Genomic DNA, 27,610 nt, shown 5'->3' with positions numbered 1-27,610 from the left:
GTGTGTGTGTGTGTGTGTGTGTGTGTGTGTGTGTGTGTGTGTGTGTGTGTGTGTGTGTGTGTGTGTGTGTGTGTGTGTGTGTGTGTGTGTGTGTGTGTGTGTGTGTGTGTGTGTGTGTGTGTGTGTGTGTGTGTGTGTGTGTGTGTGTGTGTGTGTGTGTGTGTGTGTGTGTGTGTGTGTGTGTGTGTTGAATGGGAGTTATCTGGCCCTGTCTCTTCATTTGTCAGCGCTTGCCAGGTGCATTGTGTGTTTGTTTGTGTGTTTTTGTGTGTGTGCGTGTGTGACAGCTGCTGATGTGCTGCTAACCGCTCTCCCCAGTCCAGCATTCTCCCAGACAGTCTCCTGTCTCAGCATATGAGTGCACCTCAGCATGGCAAACACACACACGCACACACACACACACACCCTCTGTTGAATATGGTAGCCTGAATTGACTTTGGGAGTTTCAGAGTAAGAGAGTCTAGACAGATGTCCCAATTTCATCAGGTAATGGAAACGGCACTGTTGGTTCAAATGTGTTCGCTATATTTTAGGGACAGGAGTGGTTTTGTGTCAATATCCAATTACAATGTCTGCAAGAGAAACAGCTTGACACCTCTGATACAGTGTTGGACACAAACAACACCTGTCCTTAAAATACAGCGTAAACATTCTGAGCGGTTTCCTTCTTCTGCAATTGATTGAATTCATCTTATTCAATTGTTACCATGACCAGCAACAAAGATAGCTCTAATGTGCGAGTGCCTTTTGAATATTGAACTGAGGCAAAAGAGAAAGAAATAAAGAAGGACAGAAAGCCCCACAGATGGGTGACATATTCCATTAAAAAGCCAATCTCTACAAAGAAAATATCAACTCAGGATTCATATTGAGGCGTGCAGCGACCAGTGAGAGATTGTGCTCTGAAACAGGCTATCAAAACATAATCCATAAATCAATAAGAAACAGCCACGGTCAATAAATATAGACGTCTATAGACCACTGGCACAGACGCCTACTGTCATCATCTGACTTATCTCCCTTACCTTACTAATTTCATTCTCCTTTTGAAGAGTTTGTGTGTGTGTGTGTGAGAGAGGGTAATTTAATTAGAGTGTTGATAGAGCAGGTTACTGCCTGGGGTTAATATCCGACATGCACTCTGCTCCTTTCCAAAGGCTTAATTTCTTAAAGCACATTAGGAACTTTATTGACTGCTACGGCCTTTTAAAACTGTGTGTGTGTGTGTGTGTGTGTGTGTGTGTGTGTGTGTGTGTGTGTGTGTGTGTGTGTGTGTGTGTGTGTGTGTGTGTGTGTGTGTGTGTGTGTGTGTGTGTGTGTGTGTGTGTGTGTGTGTGTGTGTGTGTGTGTGTGTGTGTGTGTGTGTGTGTGTGTGTGTGTGTGTGTGTAACTGCACTGGCCTATTAAGACATTACATTTCTGCTGATTAGAGTCAGCCAGGAGTCAGCCATCTCCCACCAGACAAACCATCATCGTCGTCTTGCTCTCTCCCTCTCCCCGTTTTTTACTCTCTGCCTCAGAATCTCACTCTCTCTTTTTCAATCACTTCCCTCCCTCCCTATCTCACCTTTAGATACAGATGTAGGATCTTAATTTGTGCCAGTTAGATACAGCACTAAAATAATCCTGCAGCAACAGGAAATGTGAATTGTTATGTGGATTATAATTCATGGACATTATTGTATGTGGATTAGAGAAAATCAAGTCTGACATTTCTAAGTGGAAACTACAAAGTTCAGAAGCCTTTTTAAACCTCAAATACACTGCACATTTTAGGAAAGGAAAGTTCTCCTGCAACAGGGTGATCAGATTTATGGCATTTGGGGAAACGACATCTCTTATTGTGAGAATTCTATTTAATTTGATTGACAGGTGCTAGACTCCTTTTAAACATGCTAGATGTACTGACTGAATAATTCTATCCTCCGTGGAACATTCTATGTGGTTCTATCTGATGATATCACAAATGCCAGCTAATTCTTACTGAATTGTAGGGTTCTGATACAGAACACTGGGAATTTATTGGGTGAAAATAAACTCCCTCCTCCTCCTCAACCTCCTGCTGATAATTTAATTCCTGGTAATAAGGTCTCTTTAATACCGTCTCAGTCTCCCCACACACACACGCACACACACACACACACACACACACACACACACACACACACACACACACACACACACACACACACACACACACACACACACACACACACACACACACACACACACACACACACACGCACGCACACACACACACACACACACACACACACACACACACACACACACACACACACACACACACACACACACACACACACACACACACACACACACACACACACACACACGCGACTTTGGAATCAGGATGAGATTGAACTGCAACAGTTATTAAAAAGTCCTCAACCTCCTCTTCCGACTGCTGGAATACAATTATAGCAACTTATAGGTACTTATATGCACTTAAGTGCACTTGCATGCACTTTCCAAGTTATTTCACATTTTGAGCACTTTTGATATCTCCGTAGTTAACTCCGTAATGTGCCATCAATGTTAACGGCCTGAGACACACATGACAGGAGAACAGAGTGGAGTGGACAACGTTGTGAAGGATTGATAGGAGGGGGTCGTTATCGAATCGTTAAAGCAAGGAAATGCTTCTCATCACAGATATCATATTATCTCCTGAAGGAGAGACAGAAATAAAGTGCAGAGAGATAGAGAGATAGAAAGAGGAGAGATAGAATAATAGAGGGAGCTAGAGAGTGGACGATAGAGAGGGGGAAGGTGAAGTCAGAGACAGAGAAAAAGAGAGGAAAGATAGATCGATAGATAGAGAGGGGGGAGAAAGATATATATATATAGGGATGAGGGATATAAATGGTTGGAACAGACAGAGAGACAGAGAGAGACCGACTGCCACAATTCACAGGTAGCAGTGCCAACCTTTTTGACAGCAGAGATATTATATCTGCATGGATCAACATCTCCACTGCCCTCTGAAAGAGCTTCTCTCTATAAATCAGATCACTTACACGTACACACACACACACACACACACACACACACACACACACACACACACACACACACACACACACACACACACACACACACACACACACACACACACACACACACACACACACACACACACACACACACACACACACACACACACACACACACACACACACACACACACACCAAAACCCAGCGGGGGCACAAAGTATGTGAGGATGGTTCTGGGGGTTGTTTTTGAAAGAAAAGCAAATTTTTTTGTCTTTGACAAATTGATCCAAAATATAGTGTAGACATTGTTAATGTTGTAAATGACTATTGTAGCTCGAAACGGCTGACTTTTAATGGAATATCTACATAGGCGTACAGAGGCCCATTATCAGCAACCATTACTCCTGTGTTCCAATGGCACGTTGTGTTAACTAATCCAAGTTTATCATTTTAAAAGGCTAATTGATCATTAAAAAAGTGCTGAAGCGCGTAGGGTGTAAAAACACTACCGAGATCCAAACTACTGGATGCAACGTCGGCACAAGAACTGTTCGTTGGGAGTTTCATGAAATGGGTTTCCATGGCCGAGCAATTGCACACAAGCCTAAGATCACCATGCGCAATGCCAAGTGTAGGCTGGAGGGGTGTAAAGCTCGCCGTCATTGGATTCTGGAGCTATGGAAATGCGTTCTCTCAAGTATTGAATTACGCTCCACCATCTGGCAGTCCGACGGACGAATCAGGGTTTGGCGGAAGCCAGGAGAACGCTACTTGCTCCAATGCATAATGCTAACTTTAAAGTTTGATAGCGGAGGAATAATGGTATGGGGTTGTTTTTCATGGTTCGGGCTAGGCCCCTTAGTTCCAGTGAAGGGAAATCTTAACGCTACAGCATACAAAGGCATTTGAGACGATTCTGTGCTTTCACTTTGTGGCATCAGTTCAGGGAAGGCCCTTTCCTATTTCAGCATGACAATGCCCCCGTGCACAAAACAAGTTCCATACAGAAATGGTTTGTCGAGATCGGTGTGGAAAAACTTGACTGGACTGCACAGAGCCCTGACCTCAACCCCGTCAAACACCTTTGGGATGAATTGGAACACCAACTGCGAGCCAGGCCTAATCACCCAACATCAGTGTCCGACCTCACTAATTGTGGCTGAACGGAAGCGAGTTCCAACATGTTCCAACATCTAGTGGAAAGCCTTCCCAGAAGAGTGGAGGCTGTTATAGCAGCAAAGTAAGGGACCAACTCCATATTAATGCCCATGATTTTGGAATGAGATGTTTGACAAGCAGGTGCCCATATACTTTGGTCATGTAATGTATGTTGCCCTAGAAGACGAAATAATGTTTTGCTCACCAGACTAAGGTCATAAATTATAGAATGAATGCTTCAAACTAGTTGACATCGCTAACGTTTTCAGTGTCATCTCTGCTTTCACGGGAAAATACATTTAGGAACAGGGAAGAAAAATAGGAAAGATTTTCTGTGCCAAATGTCCTAATGACATCAGTTTCACCAGTTGTTAGGAAATAGAAAGCTGTGAAAACGACCCAATATGTTTCAGTTCGGCTTGGAAACATGTGAAAGGTTATAGACCTATAATCAGTGTTCAGATTTCACTTAAGCCATCTAAAGAGTAGGCTACCCTTTCCTTGACATGGCATAGGTCTATTTGATGTCCCCATCTTGTCTCTGTCAAATTAGTGTAGCGCCTCACAGTCATCACACATAGGCACTGCTATCATCCTCTTTTACCGCTTCCCCAAATCTTTCCTAAACATGACTTTTCTGGCCCTCCCTTCTCTTTATTTTAAACTCTCCATTTTGCAGATTTTCTCTTATTGAATTAAATTCCGACATTTTACTTTTTGCCTCAGTGGAATTGTTCTGCCAGTTCACAAAAGCATGTGGCGTGAAGGCTATTTGGCACGTGTAATGTTAGGCCCTAAAGCTAAGGCTTTTGCACTAATGCCAAATTATGAAAGACAAATCTAAACGTAGCCTATATAAATAATATAAATTGCACAATTATTTTTGTATGTATTGTTTTAACCCGACTCATTTCCTATACAGAATAGGTCACCAGTGCAGTTTCAAATTAGTGCAGAAGAAGGCTGGAGAAGAGGAGATGCAGCCCATCTAAGTGTTGGTATGGGATGTGGTCTAACTCTTTCGAATTAAACTCAACATCCGTCCACAATCCTCATGTACCTCCTTCTTCAGTTTAGGTTCCATGTTCCACTCTTCATGTCTGTGCCAACGCCGCCATCTAGTGGGGAAGACATCAAAAACAAGCATCTGCCTTTTTTTACTATTATTACTATTGTAACACATTTTGTTTAATGCAGTATGAGCCATGTCAGTTGTTTTTTATGCAGTCTATGAGTGTAGCTGAGCCTGCTTTTATTTGTGGCCTATGGCTTTAATATCAGAGTCCAGAATGTCCCCAGAGTTCCAAGTTTCAGTCCATACCAGAATATCCGGATTCGTCTGCATAGCTCAGATATTGATGAAATCTAGTTTAGGAAGTAAGCTCCTGATGTTCAGATGCATCAACCCAAGTCCTTTACGATTTTTAAAGTCACATGGAAACTCCAGCTCAAACAAGCTATGTTCAATAGGCGGTCGCATGCCCTGTCTGATGGTTGATATAGTTGGTATGGATAAAAGATTTCATAGAACTGCAGTTCCATCCCTGTTAGTAATAGAGGAACAATAAGGAATTGGAATGACTTTGCCAAGGTTAGCACCATAGGGCCTGAGGCCGCAACCAATGTCAGTATGAGGAACTCTCAGAGTAACCAATGATGGTGCATAGCCCAAGCCCCCTACGCGATTTGAAAACCAGGGGGTATTCAGGTTTACGGAACTAAAAACATTGGGTGAGCAGGCCACAGCGGGTTCCTCTTTTGAGCTAACAATAGCAGATCTAAGAGTGGAGTGAATGGGTACAAAATTACAACTGACAACACCCCTGGCAGACATAGACAACAGTATGACGATAACGCTTAGAGGACGGGAGGTATTACCTGAGCAGGGCTTGGTCTGTCTCTGTGTCAATATCTTAACGCAGCCTTGAAATATGAAAAGGGTCCAGGTGCCTAGATGAAAAATTTTTTGGGTCCATCTGTCCCTGATCAGATAAATAAAGCATCTTATTTGTTTCCAACAAAAGTGTTGAAATTGTCAAAAGTGGGCAAAGGTTATCCACCAACAGATTGGCAATAAAATAAAGTGCAAAGACTTTCAAAAGCCAGATTTAAAGTGAAAACTAAACTTGAGCCTGAACTGTAAAAACTCTAAATATGTGATTGCACAGTAATGTTCACTTGTTTGAGGTTGAGGGTGATACTTGGTGGTGTCCCATCTTTTCCACAAGTTCATCAATGTTCGGGGTAATGATGGCAAGGGACAGGAGATAATTGGATGCTTTTCAGAGCCTTTTAGGTTGCTGATCAGCTCAATAAATTCCTGTTTCATCCGGACCTACCTGGTCAGTCGGCTGAACCTACCTGGCCAACTGTTCGGGAACGCACTGGTAGAGAGCTTCTCTTTCATGGTCTGGCAGCTGGGAAAGTGGATATACTTTCCTACCTACCAGCCTATTTCATATAATTTGACAACATCAGTGCATTTGCTACAATAATAATCCATATAGCCTAAAGTGCAGTCATTTTCAAGAGGGGTTTCCTTGCCATGATGTCATCAATGGGTTCCCAAATACAAATGGAGCAGGAGACACGGATGAAAATTGACAACTGGGCAACATTGCTCTCATCCACAGCCAAGGAATAGCATCATCCTGATGGAAAATGATGTGAACAGAAAAGGCTTCCTTTAATCTCAGTTTTTGATGAAATCCCCTCCGTAAACGTTAGCAAAATAAAATTGACAACTTGAACAGAGCCCAATCAACTCTTTTATCACAGCCGTCAGACTCATGATCCACACCCACAGGTTTTCCAGCTACCTCCGTGAACAAATACTAGCTTGAAACCCCTTCCTGTCCACCTTCGTTTTGCCATTTTTGATGGGTAACGCTGTGATGCTGACAACTGCTGCCAATAAATATTGAAATGAAGCAACTGCCGCTGGCATTTGGAAAAACTATGTTGCTCTAATAATAAATCAAGATCATCAAACTTCCTTTTCTTCTTCATCTCTGCCTCCATTCGACCAAGATTTAAAGTGCTAAGAGCCGCTCCCCTTCAAACCCCAATAAACTCATCTTTCTCTCCCACTTCCTTTTCTATTTCTTCATCTCTGCCTCCATCGCCTAAAGTGCAGTCATTTTCAAGAGGGGTTTCTTTGCCATGATGTCTCAATGGGTTCCCTTCAAACCCCTACTCATCTAAAAATGATTCTCTCCCACTTCCTTTTCTTCTTCATCTCTGCCTCCATCGACCTATCGCTCCCCTTCAAACCCCTACTCTCTTTCTCTCCCACTTCCTTTTTTTCTCCCTTTTATTTTTACCGCTATGCTCCATACTTGCTTCACTTTCTTCTCCATCACTTGCTTCACTTTCTTCTCCATCACGATCTCCTACCATCTCTGACCCAGTCACAGCACAGCGTTGCCAAACTGTCGCCACAAAGAGTAAAGTTTGATTGTCTTCTTAGTCCTTTTCAGTGGAATTGCAGTGCCACTACTCTGATCAAGCCACCAAAACAAATGACCAGGCCTCTGTGCCAAACTGATTCTCCTGAGAGTGTTCAGGCTTTGGAATCATGACACCTTATTTGCTCTTGGCATGTAGAATAGCTTACTGTGTCCTGGAGCAAGTCTTTAGGGAAGTAATCTTCTTTTATTTATTTTTATTTCACCTTTATTTAACCAGGTAGGCTAGTTGAGAACAAGTTCTCATTTGCAACTGCGACCTGGCCAAGATAAAGCATAGCAGTGTGAGCAGACAACACAGAGTTACACATGGAGTAAACAATTAACAAGTCAATAACACAATAGGAAGAAAAAAAAGGGGAGTCTATATACATTGTGTGCAAAAGGCATAAGGTAGGCGAATAATTACAATTTTGCAGATTAACACTGGAGTGATAAATGATCAGATGGTCATGTACAGGTAGAGATATTGGTGTGCAAAAGAGCAGAAAAGTAAATAAATAAAAACAGTATGGGGATGAGGTAGGTAAAAATGGGTGGGCTATTTACCGATAGACTATGTACAGCTGCAGCGATCGGTTAGCTGCTCAGATAGCAGATGTTTGAAGTTGGTGAGGGAGATAAGTCTCCAACTTCAGCAATTTTTGCAATTCGTTCCAGTCACAGGCAGCAGAGAACTGGAACGAAAGGCGGCCAAATGAGGTGTTGGCTTTAGGGATGATCAGTGAGATACACCTGCTGGAGCGCGTGCTACGGATGGGTGTTGCCATCGTCCAAGTGAACTGAGATAAGGCGGAGCTTTACCTAGCATGCACTTGTAGATGACCTGGAGCCAGTGGGTCTGGCGACGAATATGTAGCGAGGGCCAGCCGACTAGAGCGTACAAGTCGCAGTGGTGGGTGGTATAAGGTGCTTTAGTGACAAAACGGATGGCACTGTGATAAACTGCATCCAGTTTGCTGAGTAGAGTGTTGGAAGCAATTTTGTAGATGACATCGCCGAAGTCGGGGATCGGTAGGATCGTCAGTTTTACTAGGGTAAGTTTGGCGGCGTGAGTGAAGGAGGCTTTGTTGCGGAATAGAAAGCCGACTCTTGATTTGATTTTCGATTGGAGATGTTTGATATGAGTCTGGAAGGATAGTTTACAGTCTAGTCAGACACCTAGGTACTTATAGATGTCCACATATTCAAGGTTGGAAACATCCAGGGTGGTGATGCTGGTCAGGCATGCGGGTGCAGGCAGCGAACGGTTGAAAAGCATGCATTTGGTTTTACTAGCGTTTAAGAGCAGTTGGAGGCCACAGAAGGAGTGTTGTATGGCATTGACGCTCGTTTGGAGGTTAGATGGCACAGTGTCCAAGGACGGGCCGAAAGTATATAGAATGGTGTCATCTGCGTAGAGGTGGATCAGGAAATCGCCCGCAGCAAGAGCAACATCATTGATATATACAGAAAAAAGAGTCGGCCCGAGTATTGAACCCTGTGGCACCCCCATAGAGACTTCCAGAGGACCGGACAGCATGCCCTCCGATTTGACACACTGAACTCTGTCTGCAAAGTAATTGGTGAACCAGGCAAGGCAGCCATCCGAAAAACCGAGGCTACTGAGCAGGCCGATAAGAATATGAGGAACATATGAGGAATATGAGGAACGTATTCTTACACTTCTGAGGAAATGTACACTTAAAGAGGGGCTGAAGTTACATTTACATTTACATTTAAGTCATTTAGCAGACGCTCTTTTGGCATTGTTTTTTTTGTTGCTTGAACAATAAGAAATGCAGCAGGCATGACGGAAAACGAAACAAAACTTTAATGTGGGTCTCTTGTGTGTGTGTTTGCACGTGACAAGGGTTTGTATATTCACTCTGCCAAAACAGTTAGTCATTCACCCTTTTAGATAACATAAAACAGCCTAACCATGTCTTGAAGTCACCTAGGCAACTTCTTTTGCCAATTATCTTCAGCTGGCTGTTGTGCCCAAGTGGCAGAGTTAGACTTTGGATAGCCTATCTCCGGGGCTAGTTAGGGACCGTCTATAAATTACACAATGTAACTAGGACAAAATATACATTAAAGGCACACCTTTTAGTTGTCTCATTAACTGCTTTCAATATTTGTATATGAGTTTACAATTTATAGTTGGTTTGAGGTTTTTAAGTCATTGAAATTTGGAGCTATTTAAATATTTTAATATTGTCACATGTACATTGTGTAATTTTATTGATGGTCCCTAACTATACCCTAGCCTAAGGGTATTACAATCGGGTCACATGCAGCTGCACTTCGAATTGATGATTACTTGGGTGCTGCCAGCTGTGGGCAGGATTGAAATAAACCCAACCCAAGGAAAAATGTTATGGTACCCTTCCTTTTTTCTAAATTAAATGTTCTCGAAAATCTCAGTTTTGGACGAGACTGACTTTATGACCAGAATGATCCTACTATTTACACTTTGTAGTCAATTTGGACACTATAATACATATTTCTGACTAATATCAATGCCACATAGGCTCACCCTAGTAAAACTGTGTAAAAGTGCTTCTAAACAGTTAAACTGCTCTTAATTTAGTTAGGGTATAATGTCCAGCTCACATTTCAAGCAGAAAGCAGGAATCTCAGGCCATAAAAGGGCATGTGTCTCATAGAGATGATGTCATCAGAACAGCCATGCTGGGTCTCCCCTTTCAGTTACACAGAGGGAGGGAGCCTGTGTGTTACAGAGGGATAGGGGGAGAGGGATGATAATGTGTGTGTGGCCAAAGAAAAGGCAGGGTGTTTAAGAGTGAGAGAGGACAGAATCAGAAGTTTTGAGAAAGACTAGTTTACTAGAGGGAGAAGTGTGAGCGAGAGGAACGAAGGCTACGGAGAAAATAGGAATACAGAAAGGGAGAGGGAGAGAGGGACAGAAACAAAGTTATAGCAGCTGTTTCAGACCATCAGAGAGCGGACTGAGCCAAAGGGAACAAGAGAGAGTTTCTGTGTCATGGGCAAATCAGGTAAGACTACATGAGATTTAAATGGACTGGAATATGACTGTGTGAAAGTGGAGAATGTTTATCAAAGTGTGTGTGTGTGTGTGTGTGTGTGTGTGTGTGTGTGTGTGTGTGTGTGTGTGTGTGTGTGTGTGTGTGTGTGTGTGTGTGTGTGTGTGTGTGTGTGTGTGTGTGTGTGTGTGTGTGTGTGTGAGATTACAAAAGAAGATTCGGTCTCAATTTGTGACAATGGGCTGTTATCATACAACAGGGACAAAGGGGTGGATTTTAAGTAATTGACTTAGTCTTGTAACGCCTATGCGCTAGGTCAGTTTCTTCCCTTCTGTGGTAAGGATGAAACCACTATTGAGAGTATCAGGAATAGCTGTGCAAGTAGGGGAATTCCCTATTTGCAAGGTGTGTGTGTAAGATCGATTGACAGAACATTTTAGGTGCCAGTTTCCAGAACCACATTATCCTCCATTTGAAAGTGGTATTTAGTTTAGGAATAAGCTAAGTCTGGGTCAAGGATCCAGCCACAAGGACTGCAACCACTGATTATTCACAAGGCTGTAACAGACTGTGTGTGTGTGTGTGTGTGTGTGTGTGTGTGTGTGTGTGTGTGTGTGTGTGTGTGTGTGTGTGTGTGTGTGTGTGTGTGTGTGTGTGTGTGTGTGTGTGTGTGTGTGTGTGTGAGAGAGAATCGCCTCATTGTGTGAATGCCAGAGAGAATGGAGATGTGTGAGTATGGCTGTGATTGGCACCAGGCTGGGGAGAGAGTGGATTTGTCCCCCATTCATACATACCCTGGTACTGTCTGTCTAGTATTATAGACTCAAGCCTGGGGAACAGCCATATGTATGGGGCTTACTGGAGATGTACTACTGCCTAAGTTACTGTCTGGTTATCTGCAGCCTATTGTTTTATTGAGTTGTATTAATGATTTGAAAGTTTGATTGTATATTACAGTGAAAACAATGGAAACAATAGACATTTACCTTCAGTTTTTTCATGGCATCTTGTTTTGTGTTTCTCTCTCTCACTCTCTCAGCTTCTAAGCAGTTTTCAGAGGAGGTGTTGCGGAGTCATAATGAGTATCGTAGGAAGCACCAGACACCCCCTCTGAAGCTGAGCAGCAAGCTGAGTAGCGATGCCACTAGGTGGGTCACCCAGACATCGGGGCCCCCAACCCACACACACACACACACACACACTTAGCCTTCTCCTCCACCTACCACCTTTATCAGAGACATGGCCAACGACACCCTTACTTCCTTCCACTTCACCTAACCCCACCCATATTTTAGCTGTCTTTATCTAACTATTACCACAACTATCTCCACCCTGTAGGTATGCTGAGTCTCTGGCCAGCACACGGATCCTGAAGCACAGTGTTGAGTCCAGTAAGGGGAGCTGTGGCGAGAACCTGGCCTGGGCCTCCTATGACCAGCCAGGTACACACACTGTAACCCAATGACTCCTAATGCTATGACCAAACATTGACATATGTTTAGTTATGGGGACAGATACATTATTCACTGTGTACGGTAAAGATAGTAACATTAAAGAGAGCGATCCAGAGTCTCTGTAGGGTTTAGTTGGGTCTAAACTATAGACTATCCTGTTCAGTGGCGGCCCAGGCAGGAACGGCAGGAACAGCTGGGGTCCATTTCCCTGCTCTGTGTTCGGAGTGTTTCAGCAACAAGACCATGACTCCGAGCACAACTATGTCTGTGCACGGACCTGACAGTCTGCTGTGATTCATAAACAGTCTCCCATGGATACATACTATCACTGGGTCAAGCTCAGTTCATGTCTCTCTGGACTGCTCCTCTGAAACTCGGGATCTCAAACCTCTCCGTGTTCTTCTGACCCACCTAAAGCTTTGGCAGCTTTTATACGGTTAGCACTGTTGCCTTGGACAGCTGCCATCTTGGATAATATTTCCTTGCCGCTGTCATCTCTGCTGGAACTCTGGGGGTTTTGGCCCGAGTTTCTGTTAAACAATAGTGACAAAGGCAACAAACAAGTATAATGTTATGTGATAACCTGTAACCTTTGTCCTCTCTGTGTATAGGGAAGGATGTGGCTGACCGCTGGTATGACGAGGTCAAACAATACAACTTCAACCGCCCCGGCTTCTCCTCTGGCACAGGTGAGACACACGCATGCACACAGACACACACACACACACACTGACTTGTGTAGTGCTGCATGCCACAGTGTTGTGTTCACCCAGGCAGTGTTGGACTGTGTGGTCTTTGTTCTATAAATGTGACATTCTCATTCTGTGACTGTGTAGTTCTGTGACTCTGCTCACAAACATGCATGGACACTGCATCCTGTGGAAAATCAGTTCTTTATAGCATTCCCAGTCTTTTCTGTCCTTCCTGTTCTCTTCCCGAAGCCTCCTGCTCAGTGTGACCGACCCTGCAGCGTCAGGATCACTCCTATCAACTAATGTGCTGCTGACAGATAAAGGAGGAAAGACAGGGGGAGAGATGGGAGTGTGCAATAGAGGGGAAAGAGAGAGGGGGAGAGATGGGAGTGTGCAATAGAGGGGAAAGAGAGAGGGGGGAGGAGATTAATATAGGGATCTGTAGCTGTAAATATTTAGAGGAGCAGTATGCAGAGGGCTTCCTTCAGTGAAGGTGTTTAGCTTGTCTCTCTCTCTCTCTAACCAGGTCATTTCACAGCAATGGTGTGGAAGGGCAGTAAGAAGCTGGGTGTGGGGAAGGCCAGTGCGCCAGATGGCTCGTCATTCGTGGTAGCCAGGTACTTTCCAGCAGGGAACATCACCAACCAGGGACACTTTGACAACAACGTCCTGCCGCCCAAGGACTAAGGAACATACTGACCCATCCAAAAGACATTTGCACTTTGACTTGTGACCTTGACTTGTATGTATGTATGTATGTATGTATGTATGTATGTATGTATGTATGTATGTATGTATGTATGTATGTATGTATGTATGTATGTATGTATGTATGTATGTATGTATGTATGTATGTATGTATGTATGTATGTATGTATGTATGTATGTATGTATGTGTGACAACCACTGTGACTTAACAAATGCATGAACAAAAATATAGGCACACCATTGACCAAACCATGCCAGCTGTGCCTTCCGGAGGTGTACCAGCCACCCAACTGGGTTTCGACCTACTCATTCCATCGTTAGTGGGGGTAGGGATTTTACACATAGTCAAATTATTTCTGGTTTAAAAAAACTGGTACCAGTCAAAAGTTTGGACACACCTACTCATTCAAGGGTTTTTCTTTATTTTACTATTTTCTACATTGTAGAATAATAGTGAAGACATCCCAACTATGAAATAACACATATGGAATCACGTAGTAACCAAAAAATGATAATTAAATTAAACAACTCTATTATATTTTATATTTTAGATTCTTCAAAGTAGCCACCCTTTGCCTTGATGCCTTTGCAGTCTTGGCATTCTCTCAACCAGCTTCACCTGGAATACTTTTCCAACTGTCTTGAAGGAGTTCTCACATATGCTGAGCACTTGTTGGCTGCTTTTCCTTCACTCTGCGGTTCAACTCATCCCAAACCATCTCAATTGGGTTGAGGTTGGGTGATTGTGGAGGCCAGGTCATCTGATGCAGCACTCTTCACTCTCCTTCTTGCTCAAATAGCCCTTACACAGCCTCAAGGTGTGTTGAGTCATTGTCCTGTGGGGAAAAAAATTGAGTCTCACTAAGCGCAAACCAGACCGGAAGGTGTTTCGCTGCAGAATGCTGTGGTAGCCATGCTGGTTAAGTGTGCTTTGCATTCTAAATAAATCACCGACAGTGTCACCAGCAAAGCACCATCACACCTTTGAGCATGAAGGCCTGAATCATGCAGTCTCCTCTGAATAGTTGATGTTGAGATGAGTCTTGAGCTCTGTGAAGCATTTATTTGGGCTGTGATATCTGAGGCTGATAACTCTAATGAACTTGTCCTCTGCAGCAGAGGTAACTCTGGGTCTTCCTTTCCTGTGGCAGTCCTCATGAGAGCCAGTTTCATCATAGCCCTTGATGGATTTTGCGACTGCACTTGAAGAAACTTTCAAAGTTCTTGAAATATTTCTGATTGACTGACCTTCATGTCTTAAAGTAATGATTGACTGTTTCTCTCTGCTTATTTGAGCTGTTCTTGCCATAATATGGACTTGGTCTTTTACCAAATAGGGCTATCTTCTGTATACCACCTCTACCTTGTCATAATACAACTGATTGGCTCAAATGCATTAAGAAGGAAAAAATTCCACAAATTAACTTTTAAGGCACACCTGTTAATTGAAATGCATTCCAGGTGACTACCTCATGAAGCTGTTTGAGAGAATGCCAAGAGTGTGCAAAGCAGTCATCAAGGCAAAGATAATCTCAAATGTAAAATATATTTTGATTTGTGTAACACTTTGGTTACTACATGATTCCATATGTATTTTCATAGTTTTGATGTCTTCACTATTATTCTACAATGTAGAAACAAAGAAACACTGGAATGTGTAGGTGTGTCCAAACTTTTCAATGGTACTGTATGTGTTTGATTCATTGTGAGCATGATTTAACTTGACCTGTTATCTGAACTGAACACTTGTTTGACTATGTTTTGTATTCTGTTTGTTTTAATGTAATAAAAGTGACTGTCTGTAAAATGCCCCATTTTCACTACACATACATGACGTGCAGTATAAGGGTGGTTAACAGTATCGCCCACTAGTGTGGTTATAACAGACTGTTTATTAGCAGGTAAGGAGAATGCAACATAGCAGCGATACAGATGTGACACTGGCATTTATGCTTTGGGGGGGGGGGTCCTCTCACATGGTCAGCTCCTGTGGGAGAAAAGCAAGAGGGGGAGAATTACTTGGGGTTGGATGCGTGAAGCTTTTTTTTCAAGATCTGTTGGAAAAAGGACTGTTGCAATCAGTAGGTCATAACAGCAAATGTAGGCCCAACGTGGACAGTGTGTTACAACAGATTCCTTCCTTCATAAATCCCTCACCATGATGGCGTTAACGATGTCGTTGGTGTTGTGTCTGAGGGCATGGACAGCTTTAGAGCGGGACACATTAGCCTGGGCCATCACCAGCTCTATATCCCTCTGCTCCAAACCTCCCTCGTCCACCTGACAGACAGAGGTCAAAGTCAGTTACACTTCTGAACATGAAGAAAAAAAAGAAAATGCTCCAGTTCATAACTGATGCATTGGGGTGGCAAGTAGCCTAGTGGTTAGAGCTTTGGACTAGTAACCGGAAGGTTGTTAGATCGAATCCCCAAGCTGACAAAGTACAAATCTGTCATTCTGCCCCTGAACAAGGGAGTTAACCCGCTGTTCTTTGTTCTTATTTTAAGTGACTTGCCTAGTAACATTTTTTTAAAATAGCCATCAGGCTAACTACAGTAAAGTACTTAAGTAACAATTTCAAGTATTGTTACTTAAGTTGTTTTTTATCTGTATGTGACTTGAACTATTTATATTTTTGACAACTTTTACTTCACATTCCTAAAGAAAATGATGTACTTTTTACTCCATACATTTTCCTTGAGACACAAAAATACTCGTTACATTTTGAATGCTTAGCAGGACAGGCAAATGGTCTAATTCACATACTTATCAAGATAACATCCCGGTCATCCCTACTGCCTCTGATCTGGGGGACTCACTAAACACGTGCTTTGTTTGTAAATTATGTCTGAGTGTTGGAAGGGTGCCCCTGGCAAGCATGCCGTGTGGTATGCCTAATATAACTAATTTGAAAGGATTTATACTTAAGTATATTTGAGCAATTACATTTACTTTAGTATATTTAAAACCAAATACAGGATTTTCCTGTGCGACCTTACTCTAACTTGAATCATTTTCTATTAAGGTATCTTTATTTTTCTCATGACAGTTGGGTACTTTTTCCACCACTGCAGTAGAAATGACTGAAATATAACTACACTAGACATAATTGTTTCATATTAAGATCTAAAAGAACTACTGTACATGAAAGAGTAAGAATAGCGTAAAGATTGGTGTTTTTCCTTGACATGAGTGAGCATGCATTTCCATACCTCCTCCTCCTCGCTCTCCTCCTTGATGGTGAGGCTGGGTGGTGCAGGGGGCACCAGTGGGGAGGCCTCCACCGGGACCTTAAACTTCTCTGCCGCTGCCTTGTGCACCTGTTGAGACAGGTCCTCTATCTAGGAAGGAAATAGGAAGAGAGAGGTCACATTGGCCTCTGAACACAAAGTAGATGAGATAAAGAGAGAGGGGTTAGAGAGAGCGGGAAAGAAGGTTAGGTCACCTTGGCCTCTCCAAACACGATGTAGATGAGATAAAGAGAGAGGGGTTAGAGAGAGCGGGAAAGAAGGTTAGGTCACCTTGGCCTCTCCAAACACGATGTAGATGAGATAAAGAGAGAGGGGTTAGAGAGAGCGGGAAAGAAGGTTAGGTCACCTTGGCCTCTAAACACAAAGTAGATGAGATAAAGAGAGAGGGGTTAGAGAGAGCGGGAAAGAAGGTTAGGTCACCTTGGCCTCTCCAAACACGATGTAGATGTCTGACGCGGGGCTCTTGAAGACGTCAGGTCTGCTGATGACAAACAAGATGCTCTTCGACTTCCTGATAGTGATCCTGGTCACACCGTGGACCGGCCGCAAGCCCAGCTTACCCATGGCCTAAAACACACACACACACACACACTGGTTACACCATGACGCGGCCAAACACACAGAATACACACACATTTGCTCTGTGTTTGATTAGCTGAGACTGCCGCATGGAGCAGCTGTGTTCACATCTCGCCTTGCGGGCCTTCTTCTCACTGCGGCTCTGCTTAGGCCTGTTAATCCCCTCATCAGCAGGAGAGATGGGCTGAGAGAGAGAAGGAGAACAACAAAATCAATTAAAAACCTGAGAACATTCTACAGTAGTTTACCCATATCCAGACTGATAATATGGAAAAGATCTCTGAAGCGGCGACCCATTCAGAAAATACAGGCCCCACAACACGCATCCTTCTTACCACTCTACCTAAAGGTAATGACATCAATATGTTATTACATAACACACAGTGAAAGCAAGGTTTCCACCCTTGGAGGTAAGGAGACTTCTAGAGTGTTCTCTGCCCACACACGGTAGATTCACCTGGGGTTCTGAGGATCTCAGTGGCACCCCCTCTGGTTCTTCCAACTCTGGCACTGATCCCTCACTCTCCGACTCATTGCAGGAGCCCACTGTGGAACACACACACTGTTACTCTCAGAGTACTGCATCACATCCTCATTGCTATGGTAACTAATGACTGAGATATAGATGATGAGGATATGGTGTAGCTCGTTAGCACTGGTAATGGGACAGTCCATCATAAAGCTCTACGGCTAACCTAATCACCGATCTCAGAGGAGAAATAGATCACCTCATTAAATAGTAATGGCATTTCATCTCTATGCTATGGAATGATTGTGGACTTCAGGAAACAGCAGAGGGAACACCCCCCTATCCACATCGATGGAACAGTAGTGGAGAGGGTAGCAAGTTTTAAGTTCCTCGGCATACACATCACAGACAAACTGAATTGGTCCACTCACACAGACAGCATCGTGAAGAAGGTGCAGCAGTGCCTCTTCAACCTCAGGAGGCTGAAGAAATTCGGCTTGTCACCTAAAGCACTCACAAACTTCTACAGATGCATTATCGAGAGCATCCTGGCGGGCTGTATCACCGCCTGGTAAGGCAACTGCTCCGCCCTCAACCGTAAGGCTCTCCAGGGGGTAGTGAGGTCTGCACAACGCATCACCGGGGGCAAACTACCTGCCCTCCAGGACACCTACACCACCCGATGTTACAGGAAGGCCATAAAGATCATCAAGGACATCAACTACCCGAGCCACTGCCTGTTCACCCCGCTATCATCCAGAAGGCGAGGTCAGTACAGGTGCATCAAAGCTGGGACCGAGAAACAGAAGCTGTTTTTCAATCTCAAGGCCATCAGACTGTTAAACAGCCACCACTAACATTGAGTGGCTGCTGCCAACACACTGACACTGACTCAACTCCAGCCACTTTAATAATGGGAATTGATGGGAAATGATGTAAATATATCACTAGCCACTTTAAACAATGCTACCTTATATAATTTTACTTACCCTACATTATTCATCTCATATGCATACGTATATACTGTACTCTATATCATCGACTGCATCCTTATGTAATACATGTATCACTAGCCATTTTAACTATGCCACTTTGTTTACTTTGTCTACACACTCATCTCATATGTATATACTGTACTCGATACCATCTACTGTATCTTGCCTATGCTGCTCTGTACCATCACTCATTCATATATCCTTATGTACATATTATTTATCCCCTTACACTGTGTATTAGACAGTAGTTTTGGAATTGTTAGTTAGATTACTTGTTGGTTATTACTGCATTGTCGGAACTAGAAGCACAAGCATTTCGCTACACTCGCATTAACATCTGCTAACCATGTGTATGTGACAAATCAAATGTGATTTGAAGATGCAGGTTATGACGTATAGTCACATTCTGTACTACTGTGTTCCAATGCATGTAGCATTGTTCATTATGCTGCAGTGCTACCACACATACAGTACACATAAATCCCCGTACATGATTCTATGTACGTATCATCTACAGGGAGGTCAGTTCTAGCTAGATTGAACCAGTGGTTTCAGGTTGACTGACAGGTGCCCTAAAATAACCTCTATTGAAAGATGTGCAATAACAATATTCCTCCTGGATAAAATGATCCTCTCTCTGAGTATTTCTCCTCCATGATTCAGTAGCTGCAGCAGTGTTCTGTGGTCGACGGGGTATTATTGAGAAGACTTCCTAGAATCTGAAGTATGTCCTTCATCAGGACCATAGCAAGACCACAAGACATATTCAGAGCCATCTGTGTGTGTGAGGAAGGTCATAGGTGGAGTCACTTCTCAGAATCAGTTTCTCAAGGAGACAGAGAGAAACAGACAGACATAGAGAGAGATATGGGTTTGCAGAGTACGTACAGTTGTATTTGAAGGACAGTTCCAGCTCCTGTGAATCCTTGTGGCTGATTGGACAGTCTATCTGTCTCTCAGTTGGTTGGCGGGAGGAGTGAAGCAGTATCTCTCGCTGATTGGAGGAGCCAGACTCTTTATGAGAAGGGTTTCCCACAATCCCCCTGGGCTGAGTCATGTGACGTCGTAGAGGAACAGCAGTGGCATCATCATCACTGTCTGTATCCATCCCATCTGCAACAAAATCCAAGTTCACACAGGTTGGACTCATTCATGATTCACTGATACTTGATTCCCAAAAAAGAGAAAATCAAATCATGTCACACCCCTATCTCTCCTGAGTGTAACTCACCTCTGTCCTGTGGGCTTTGTGACTGAACTGGCTTGATCTGTCTGTTGGGCTTGGTGAGGAGGTTTGGTTGGGGCTGGGCCTGGCAGCGGATGTCTAGGACAGGCACTGTGGTTGGAGCCTCCAGCCGTGGCAAAGACTCCTGGGTGGGCTGGGTAAGGCTGGGGGTCGAGGGCAGGGCTGACGTGGGTGGAGATGAGAATGAGTAGGGGGTAGGGGACATACGGACACTTTCAGTGGGTATAGGGGGATGCTTAGGAAGGGTGATAGGGGTAGTAGAAAGGGTTGCGGAGGCTGCCTGAAGATTGGTTGATTGAGGCTGGGTGTCTAGGAGTGGGGTGACAGGCTGGACTGTGGTGAGGAGAGGCTGGGACTCCTGTATGGGGGTGGGGAGGTCCTCATCTGGCTGCACTGTGAAGGTACTGGGAGGAGGAGAGGAGGAGAGAGGAGAGGGGGAGAGAGGGGGAGGAGAGGAGGAGGGAAGAGGTGGAGGAGAAGAAGATATATTCTGTTCTGTAGGGGAGGCATGGCCACTCCCCACATTGTTATCATTGATGTCCTTCCTGCTTTCTGTCTGGCAACCAGGCAGCGGCCTGTTGTCAAGCATTTCCTGGTGCACTTCCATGTTCACTTCCTGGTTGAGTAGGAGAGCAGGAGAGATAGGGCAGAGGTTGGTAGGACTAGGGGGAGTCGGGGATCTGGAGATGTTTCTGTTTTCCCCTCTCCTCTTGGACTCTGCCTCAGGTTTGCCCTTCACAGGTGTCCTCTGTCTGGTATCTGCAGCAGATTTTTGTCCCCTCATATTCTTATTATTTTGAATCCCTGGTGGGAAGGTGTCTTCTAGGGTCTTGGCAGTGAGAGCTGGTTCCTGTGGGTGATCAGCAGACCCAGAGCCTGACGGAGATTGTCTGCGCGGCTGATTGGGTCTGTTTCTGCTCTGCTTCCCTCTCCTCCCTGGCTGAGGAGGAGTGATGGCATTCTCTGTGCTCAGCTCTCTCTCGGGTGTCTGACGCTGTGCAGGTTCTGGAACACTCTCTGTTGGAGAGAATCTCTCCTCTGCAATCTCCTCCACCTCTCTTTCCCCTGAGATACAAACACTGCTCTCCTGTTCTTCTAAGGCCCCACTCGTCTTTGGTTGGTCAATGTGCCTGTCAGTCTTCTGACCGCCACCACCTTCTTTTTGGCTCACCGTCTGTGGCTTTGTCTCCTCTGGCTGAGGCTGGGAACAGAGTTTTGTCACACTTTTTACCGTGTCTTTACCCACTGATAGGGAAGATTCTTGGAAAACTTGGACCTTCTCTACGGTGTCTTTGCTCACTGATGGGGAAGTTTCTTGCGAAACCTGGACCTTCTCTACTGTGTATTTGCCCATTGATGGGGAAGTTTCTTGGGCAACTTGGACTTTCTCTACTGTGTCTTTGCCAACTGACATGGAAGTTTCTTTGGAGACTTGGACCTTCCCTAATGTGTCTTTTCTCACTGATGGGAAAGTTTCTTGGGAAACATGGACTTTACTACCGTGTCTTTGCCCACTGATGGGGATGTTTTTTGGGAAACTTGGATCTTCTCTACTGTGTCTTTGCCTATTAATGGGGAAGTTTCTTGGGAAACTTGGACTTTCTCTACTGTGTCTTTGCCCACTAATAGGGGAGATTCTTGGGAGACTTGGACCTTCTCTACTGTGTCTTTCCTCACTGATGGGAAAGTATCTTGGGAAACTTGGACCTTCTCTACTGTGTCTTTGCCCACTGATGGGGACGTTTCTTGGGAAAATTTGACCTTCTTTACTGTGTCTTTGCTCACTGACGGGGAAGTCTCTTGGGAAACTTGAACATTCTCTACTGTGTCTTTGCCCACTGATTTGGCAGATTCTTGGAATACTTTGACCTTCTCTACGGTGTCTTTGCCCACTGATGGGGAAGTTTCTTTGGAAACTTGGACCTTCTCTACTGTGTCTTTGCCCACTGATAGGGAAGTTTTTTGAAGACTTGGACATTCTCTACTATGTCTTTGCTCATTGATGGGGACGTTTCGTGAAAAACTTGGACCTTCTCTACTGTGTCTTTGCCCACTGATTGGAAAACATTTTGGGAAACTTGGACCTTCTTTACTGTGTCTTTGCCCACTGATATGGAAGATTCTTGGGAGACTTGAACCTTCTCTACTGTGTCTTTGCTCACTGATGGGGAAATTTCCTGGGAAATTTGGACCTTCTCTACTGTGTCTTTGCTCACTGATGGGGAATTTTCTTGGGGAATTTGGACCTTCTCTACTGTGTCTTTGCCCACTGAGAGAGAAGTTTCTTGGGAGACTTGGACATTCTCTACTGTGTCTTTCTTCAGTGATCGGGAAGTTTCTTGGGACAGTCTGCCTGACTTGGAGTTGCTTGGTCTGATTTTATGGCTGAAGGATCCAAATGCCCCACCCAGCAGAGACAGAGCTGGGTCTGCCTGTTTGACTACTGGGTTAATATCTGTGTTACTGTTGGGTCTGGAAATGGATGCCTCTACTGAACCAGGGCTCTGGTCTGAGACAGTCTGTGGGCTTTCCATGGACAAGGAAGGTTGTCTTATGTCTGATTGGTGTGTTGAGCTGTCAGTTGATGTTGATGGCCTATCGGAGGCTGCAGCAGCCTGTGATCTCACCTCTGTGAGTGGTATGTTTGAGAGAGATGCCCTCAGACACACACTCTGGCTCTGGTGTCTCACGTCCTCTGACAGGGCATTCAGAGTCATACAGGTTGGCATTCCAGAGGATAGGAACACTGAGACATTGTTGTTGTTTTCCTGCTCCTCCTTGTTTTCCGGGTGACTCTGCAGGTTGCTGACATCATCCTCTGGGAATTGGGAGCTTCCGTCCTCTCCTCCCCCTGCCTCTGATATCTCCTCGATGGACCTCCAGCTGGACAGGTTGGACTCTGGCACTCCCTCTCCCACAAGCTCGACATCTGCCATCTTGTCTGGCCGACCACACAGGCTGTTGTTGTCTTCTTCGTCCCCCATTATATCACCCACCTCATCCTCATCTGTGCCGACATTGGGCAGCCCGGAGAGTGTCTGTCCAATTGTCTGTCCAATTGTATGTCCCTCCACCTCATACAGTAATAGGCTCTGTGCCTCCAACCCACATCCCTGCCCCAGAGAGAGAGATAGGGCCTCCCCTGCCCCCCAGGACCCGGACTCTGCTCCTAACCCCCTCCTATCAGCCCTCAAGCCCCCATCCCCCCTCCTCCCCCTGCATCTGTCTCTGAGTTCTCCCTCTTGGGAGAGACAGCCAGGGGTGTGTGAGGGGAGCCCAGGGCCCCAGGGCCCCCGTCCTCAGTGCTCAGGGTGTTCTCCCTCAGGTTCTCCTGGGCGGGGTCACATGGGCAGATGTCAGGGGTCAAGGACAGGTTGTCAGCCAGGTCAGGTGAGCTCTCAGGGCAGGAGGAGACAGGGATGTTGCTGGGGTTAGGCTCTTTCGGGCATGAGAGCAGGGGGACCCCCTTATTCAGGTCGTTGGTGGCAGTGGTCCCTTCAAGGACCTGAGCGGAGTCCACACCTTCAGCGCTGCTGTTCGCGTTCTTCTGGTCCAGTTCCAGCACTGACACCAGAAGCGGTTTGGACCGGACTGAAGCTGCTGCCACCCCAAACACACGTGGGAGCGGCTTATGGGGCTCAGAGGTCTTCTGTTTAGGCCGGGGTGTGTCTGACTTAGAGGGGCGTGGCTTAATGAGTAGTTTGAACGAGTCCCTGTCTGTCTGCTCTGTGTGGTCCTCGTCTGAAGTCTCTGTGCTCTGTTTGTCCTTCCCTCTCTCCCCACCGCTCTGTTTGTCCTTCCCTCTCTCCCAACCACCCTGTTTGTCCTTTCCTCTCTCCCAACTACTCTGTTTGTTCTTCCCTCTTTCCCCACTGCTCTGTTTGTCCTTCTCTCTATCTCCACCGCTCTGTTTGTCCTTCCTTCTCTCCCCACTGCTCTGTTTGTCCTTCTCTCTCTCTTCTGTTTGCACTGTCCTTCTCTCTATCTCCTTTTGTCCTCCTCTCTCCCCACTGCTCTGTTTGTCCTTCCCCCTCTCCCCAGCCTGTACTTCCTCTGCAACTGCTTTGGCTTGCCCTGCTCCTGTTGCCAGGGTCACAGGGCTGTTATGGGATGGCTGGGTTGCCAGGATGACAGGATTGCTGTGGGACGCTGTCTCCTCGATTGTAGCAGCAGGGTTAGTGTTAGGAGTAGCAGCAGTGTTTGTTTTAGGAGTAGCAGCAGGCTTAGTGTTAGGAGTAGCAGCAGGCTTAGTGTTAGGAGTAGCAGCAGGGTTAGTGTTAGGAGTAGCAGCAGGGTTAGTGTTAGGAGTAGCAGCAGGGTTAGTGTTAGGAGTAGCAGCAGGCTTAGTGTTAGGAGTAGCAGCAGGGTTAGTGTTAGGAGTAGCAGCAGGGTTAGTGTTAGGAGTAGCAGCAGGGTTAGTGTTAGGAGTAGCAGCAGGCTTAGTGTTAGGAGTAGCAGCAGGGTTAGTGTTAGGAGTAGCAGCAGGGTTAGTGTTAGGAGTAGCAGCAGGGTTAGTGTTAGGAGTAGCAGCAGGGTTAGTGTTAGGAGTAGCAGCAGGGTTAGTTTTAGGAGTAGCAGCGGGGTTTGGGGTAGAGCATGTACCTAGGTTAGTTTTGGGGGTTGAGGCTGTAGCAGGGTTAGTGTTAGTGGTACAGGCCGTAGCAGATTTAGCATTAGGGGCAGGAGCACTGTTAGTGTTGGGGTTAGAGACCATAGCAGGGTTAATTTCAGGTGTACATACGGTAGCAGGGTTAGTTTTGAAGGTTGAGGAAGTAGCAGAATTATTTTGTGGGGTTGAGGCTGTAGCAGGGTTAGTGTTAGTGGTACAGACAGTAGCAGATTTAGCATTAGGGGCAGGAGCACGGTTAGTGTTGGGGTTAGAGAGAGATTCAGGCTTGGTTTTAGGGGTTGACACGGTAGCAGGAGTAGTCTTTGGGGTAGTGAAGGCAGGGTAAGGGGTTGTAGAAAGTTTAGGGGTAAGGGTAGAGACATAAGGGCTCTCCTGAGAAGGAGCGGGGACAGGAGGGTCAGAGGACTCTGAGGAGATCTCCATTTCACTCCCACTACTGCTGTTGGAGGACTCCGGGTGGGCTGATTCCGCAGGTTGGGCAGGTGCAAGTGCAGGTTGTGGTGGTCTAGGTCCTGGACGATCCTCAGGCTGGGGCTCTTTGTCACCTGGGGGATTGATTAGGCTAAGTCTGCTCTGGGACTGGGACAGTTCAGTGCTGTAGGCCTCTGGTCTGGTTTCAGGCTGAGGTTTGGCTTGGTGTGGTTCTGTGGGTGATCCTGTGGGTGGTCCTGTGGGTGGTTCAGCATGTCTCTCTGTGCTGTACAGTCGCTCATCCTCTTCGCCATTATAAGAGGCGGAGTCTAGTGAGTCGTCAGTGTCGTCATGGAAACAGAAGGACTCATCCAGCCCTTCGTTGATGGAAGTTTCTGACAGTGAATGAAGGAAGGAGGCCGAGTTGTCCTCTTCAGCTGGGTCATTTACAGCCTTACCCTCACCCTCCTCCTCCTCTTCCTCAACATCCTCACCCTCCTCATCATCCACCTCTTCCTCTATCACTATTTCTACTTTAGCCTCCTCTATCTCTACCTTAGCCTCCACTTCTTCCTCATCATCTTCATCATCATCCTCCACGTCCCCCTCTTCCTCTCCTGCCGCGTACGCATCCACATCGTTCCTGTCGTTTCTCTCTCCTCCCTCATTCCCCTCCTCTGTGGGGAAGAGAGTGATCTCCATGGAGTCTGCCTGAAAGAGGAGACTGGTGTGGAGGGGGAAGTTAAGCAGAGAGGCTGGGATCATACTCTCCTCTTCCTCCATCTCTCCATCATCACTGTAGGAGCCTGGGAACAGCAGGAAGGTACCTATTTCTCCGTAAGGGCTGGAGTTATCCCCGTCTGACACATCTGGAGAGCAGGTGTCCATGGTAAGGTTGGAGGAGGCAGGGTTGACGCTGGAGGTGTGAGGGCTTAGGTTCCCCATGTCTGGGGCAAAGGGGAAGGAGATGGAGGTCAGCCGTGGGGAGTCTGCTCCATCATCATCTGGGTTGGTAATGGGAGGGTAAAGCTCCTCAGACACACAGGCCTGCAGCTCCAGCTCCAGGCCTCTTTGCAGCAGGGGACTTAAGTACTGCTGTCCACCAGCCAGAACATCCTCTGCTGGGCAGAGAGAGCCCTCCGACTCCCCTCCATCTTCCTGGGAGTCGGTGCTTCTGCCGCTGCTGCTCCTCAATGGGGAAGTGTCCTCTGTCACCCAGCGAGGGCGACAGCTACCCCTTGAGACTGTCACTTCCTCGCTCCATCTCCCCCTTACCTCCCCTCTCAGTACCTCCTCCTCCTCCAGGATCACAGTCTCTGCTAGACCCTTATAGAGGCAGAACCGCCACTCTGCTGCTCCTCCTCCCTTTTCCTCTGCCCTCTCCCCTACTGCTCCCCTATCCTCCCCCACTTCGTCTCCGATTTCAGACAGCGAGCTGACAAAGCATGCAGGTGCCTCCTGCACCTCCTCTGCCAGGAGAAGATTGGGGGAGGTGCAGGGGGAGGTGGAAGAGGTCCAGCTGCCCCCCTCCGCCGTGACGTAGGAGCCAGAGGGGGAAGTGAGGGGGGAGCACAGGTCCTCACTGTCCGAGTTTGGTGAGAGGGGAGATGCTGGGGAGCCAGGGTAAGAGCGGTGTTTGAGGTGTAAGGGGCGAGCAGCCATCTTGATGGGGGTGGAGGGGGCGGTGTAGTACAGATCAGGATCCAGGGACGAGGGAACACCCACTCTCAGAGGGTCCACGGCATAGGCCGGCTCAGTGAAGGACAGGATAGCAGGGGGATAGGCTGGCTCGGACAGGGAGGGCATGGCATACATGGCACATACAAAAGACATTTCACCATAGGGAGACAGCCCTACCTCCAAAGGGCTTGAGCTGCCCGTCAAACTAACATCCACTGTGACTGGCTCTGAGGAGGGAGGGGAGGCAGGGATGAGGGGGTGAAGGAGAGGGCTAATGGGCAGGACAGGGCTTCTCTCCTGCTCTTGCTCCAACTTTGGGGTCAGAGGTGAATTGTCTCTTTCCTGCCCTGTGTCCAGTTGGGCTTTTTCTCCAGCCTCGGCCTGGGGCTCTAAGGGAGGCTTAGGGACCTCCAAGACTGGGCCTCCAGGCAGGGGTATCGCCTGGCTGCTCTGCCCGCATGGGCACTTCCCTGTCAGGGTTTTCTTTGTCTTGAGCAGGGCCTCCTGGCCCATCACCACCCGTGTGTCCATGTTCTCTGGCTCCTTGTGGTCGCTCTCCACCTCTGAGCCCATCAGAACCTGGAGAACATAATGAGAACGTTAGAAAAACATAAAGAGAAGAGTAGACCATTGGTAAACATACACACACATATACACACCTTGATTCTCTCCATCTTCACGGGTCCGCTGCGGCGTCCACAGGGTCCGTGACCTCCAAACGTCCCGCTAAGTCGGACCGTGTTACTGTGGCGACGGTCTGAACCTTCAGGCTGGGGTCGCGGGGTCGCGGAGGAGCTAGGTGTGGCCCGAACCAGCCGTGGCCCGAACGGAGAGGTGCATGATGGCAGCAGCTTCTGAGGGGTGCTGG

At 46.3% G+C, this 27,610-nt stretch overlaps 1 protein-coding gene and 1 long non-coding RNA gene across 2 annotated transcripts in view; both read right to left on the bottom strand.

Moving 5' to 3' along the window:
* Positions 1 to 9,435: 9,435 nt before the first annotated feature.
* LOC124004707 lies at positions 9,436 to 14,140 on the bottom strand. Its single transcript, XR_006833511.1, has 2 exons — positions 12,936 to 14,140; positions 9,436 to 12,611 (listed from the first exon to the last, which is right to left on the bottom strand). It is a non-coding gene; the product is annotated as an uncharacterized LOC124004707 (long non-coding RNA).
* A 1,213-nt stretch (positions 14,141 to 15,353) lies between these two features.
* LOC124006018 (nascent polypeptide-associated complex subunit alpha, muscle-specific form-like) overlaps positions 15,354 to 27,610 on the bottom strand; it is a 19,114-nt gene continuing 6,857 nt past the window's right edge. The window contains exons 2-13 of the mRNA XM_046315682.1: positions 27,402 to 27,610; positions 24,064 to 27,321; positions 23,298 to 23,694; positions 22,115 to 23,028; positions 20,007 to 22,002; positions 19,664 to 19,888; positions 17,769 to 17,857; positions 17,427 to 17,495; positions 17,153 to 17,299; positions 16,694 to 16,822; positions 15,639 to 15,761; positions 15,354 to 15,468 (exon numbers count right to left, since the gene is read on the bottom strand). The exon at positions 27,402 to 27,610 is cut by the window's right edge and continues 60 nt beyond it. Of these exons, the coding sequence (XP_046171638.1) occupies positions 15,454 to 15,468; positions 15,639 to 15,761; positions 16,694 to 16,822; positions 17,153 to 17,299; positions 17,427 to 17,495; positions 17,769 to 17,857; positions 19,664 to 19,888; positions 20,007 to 22,002; positions 22,115 to 23,028; positions 23,298 to 23,694; positions 24,064 to 27,321; positions 27,402 to 27,610 (7,571 nt within the window). The 3' untranslated portion in view covers positions 15,354 to 15,453. The remainder of the gene's footprint in view (positions 15,469 to 15,638; positions 15,762 to 16,693; positions 16,823 to 17,152; positions 17,300 to 17,426; positions 17,496 to 17,768; positions 17,858 to 19,663; positions 19,889 to 20,006; positions 22,003 to 22,114; positions 23,029 to 23,297; positions 23,695 to 24,063; positions 27,322 to 27,401) is intronic.

Source organism: Oncorhynchus gorbuscha, linkage group LG19, assembly GCF_021184085.1.
Source record: "Oncorhynchus gorbuscha isolate QuinsamMale2020 ecotype Even-year linkage group LG19, OgorEven_v1.0, whole genome shotgun sequence".
Classification (NCBI taxonomy): Eukaryota; Metazoa; Chordata; class Actinopteri; order Salmoniformes; family Salmonidae; genus Oncorhynchus; species Oncorhynchus gorbuscha.
Note: the sequence above shows the minus strand (reverse complement) of the source record. Positions and strands in the feature narration are given on the sequence as shown.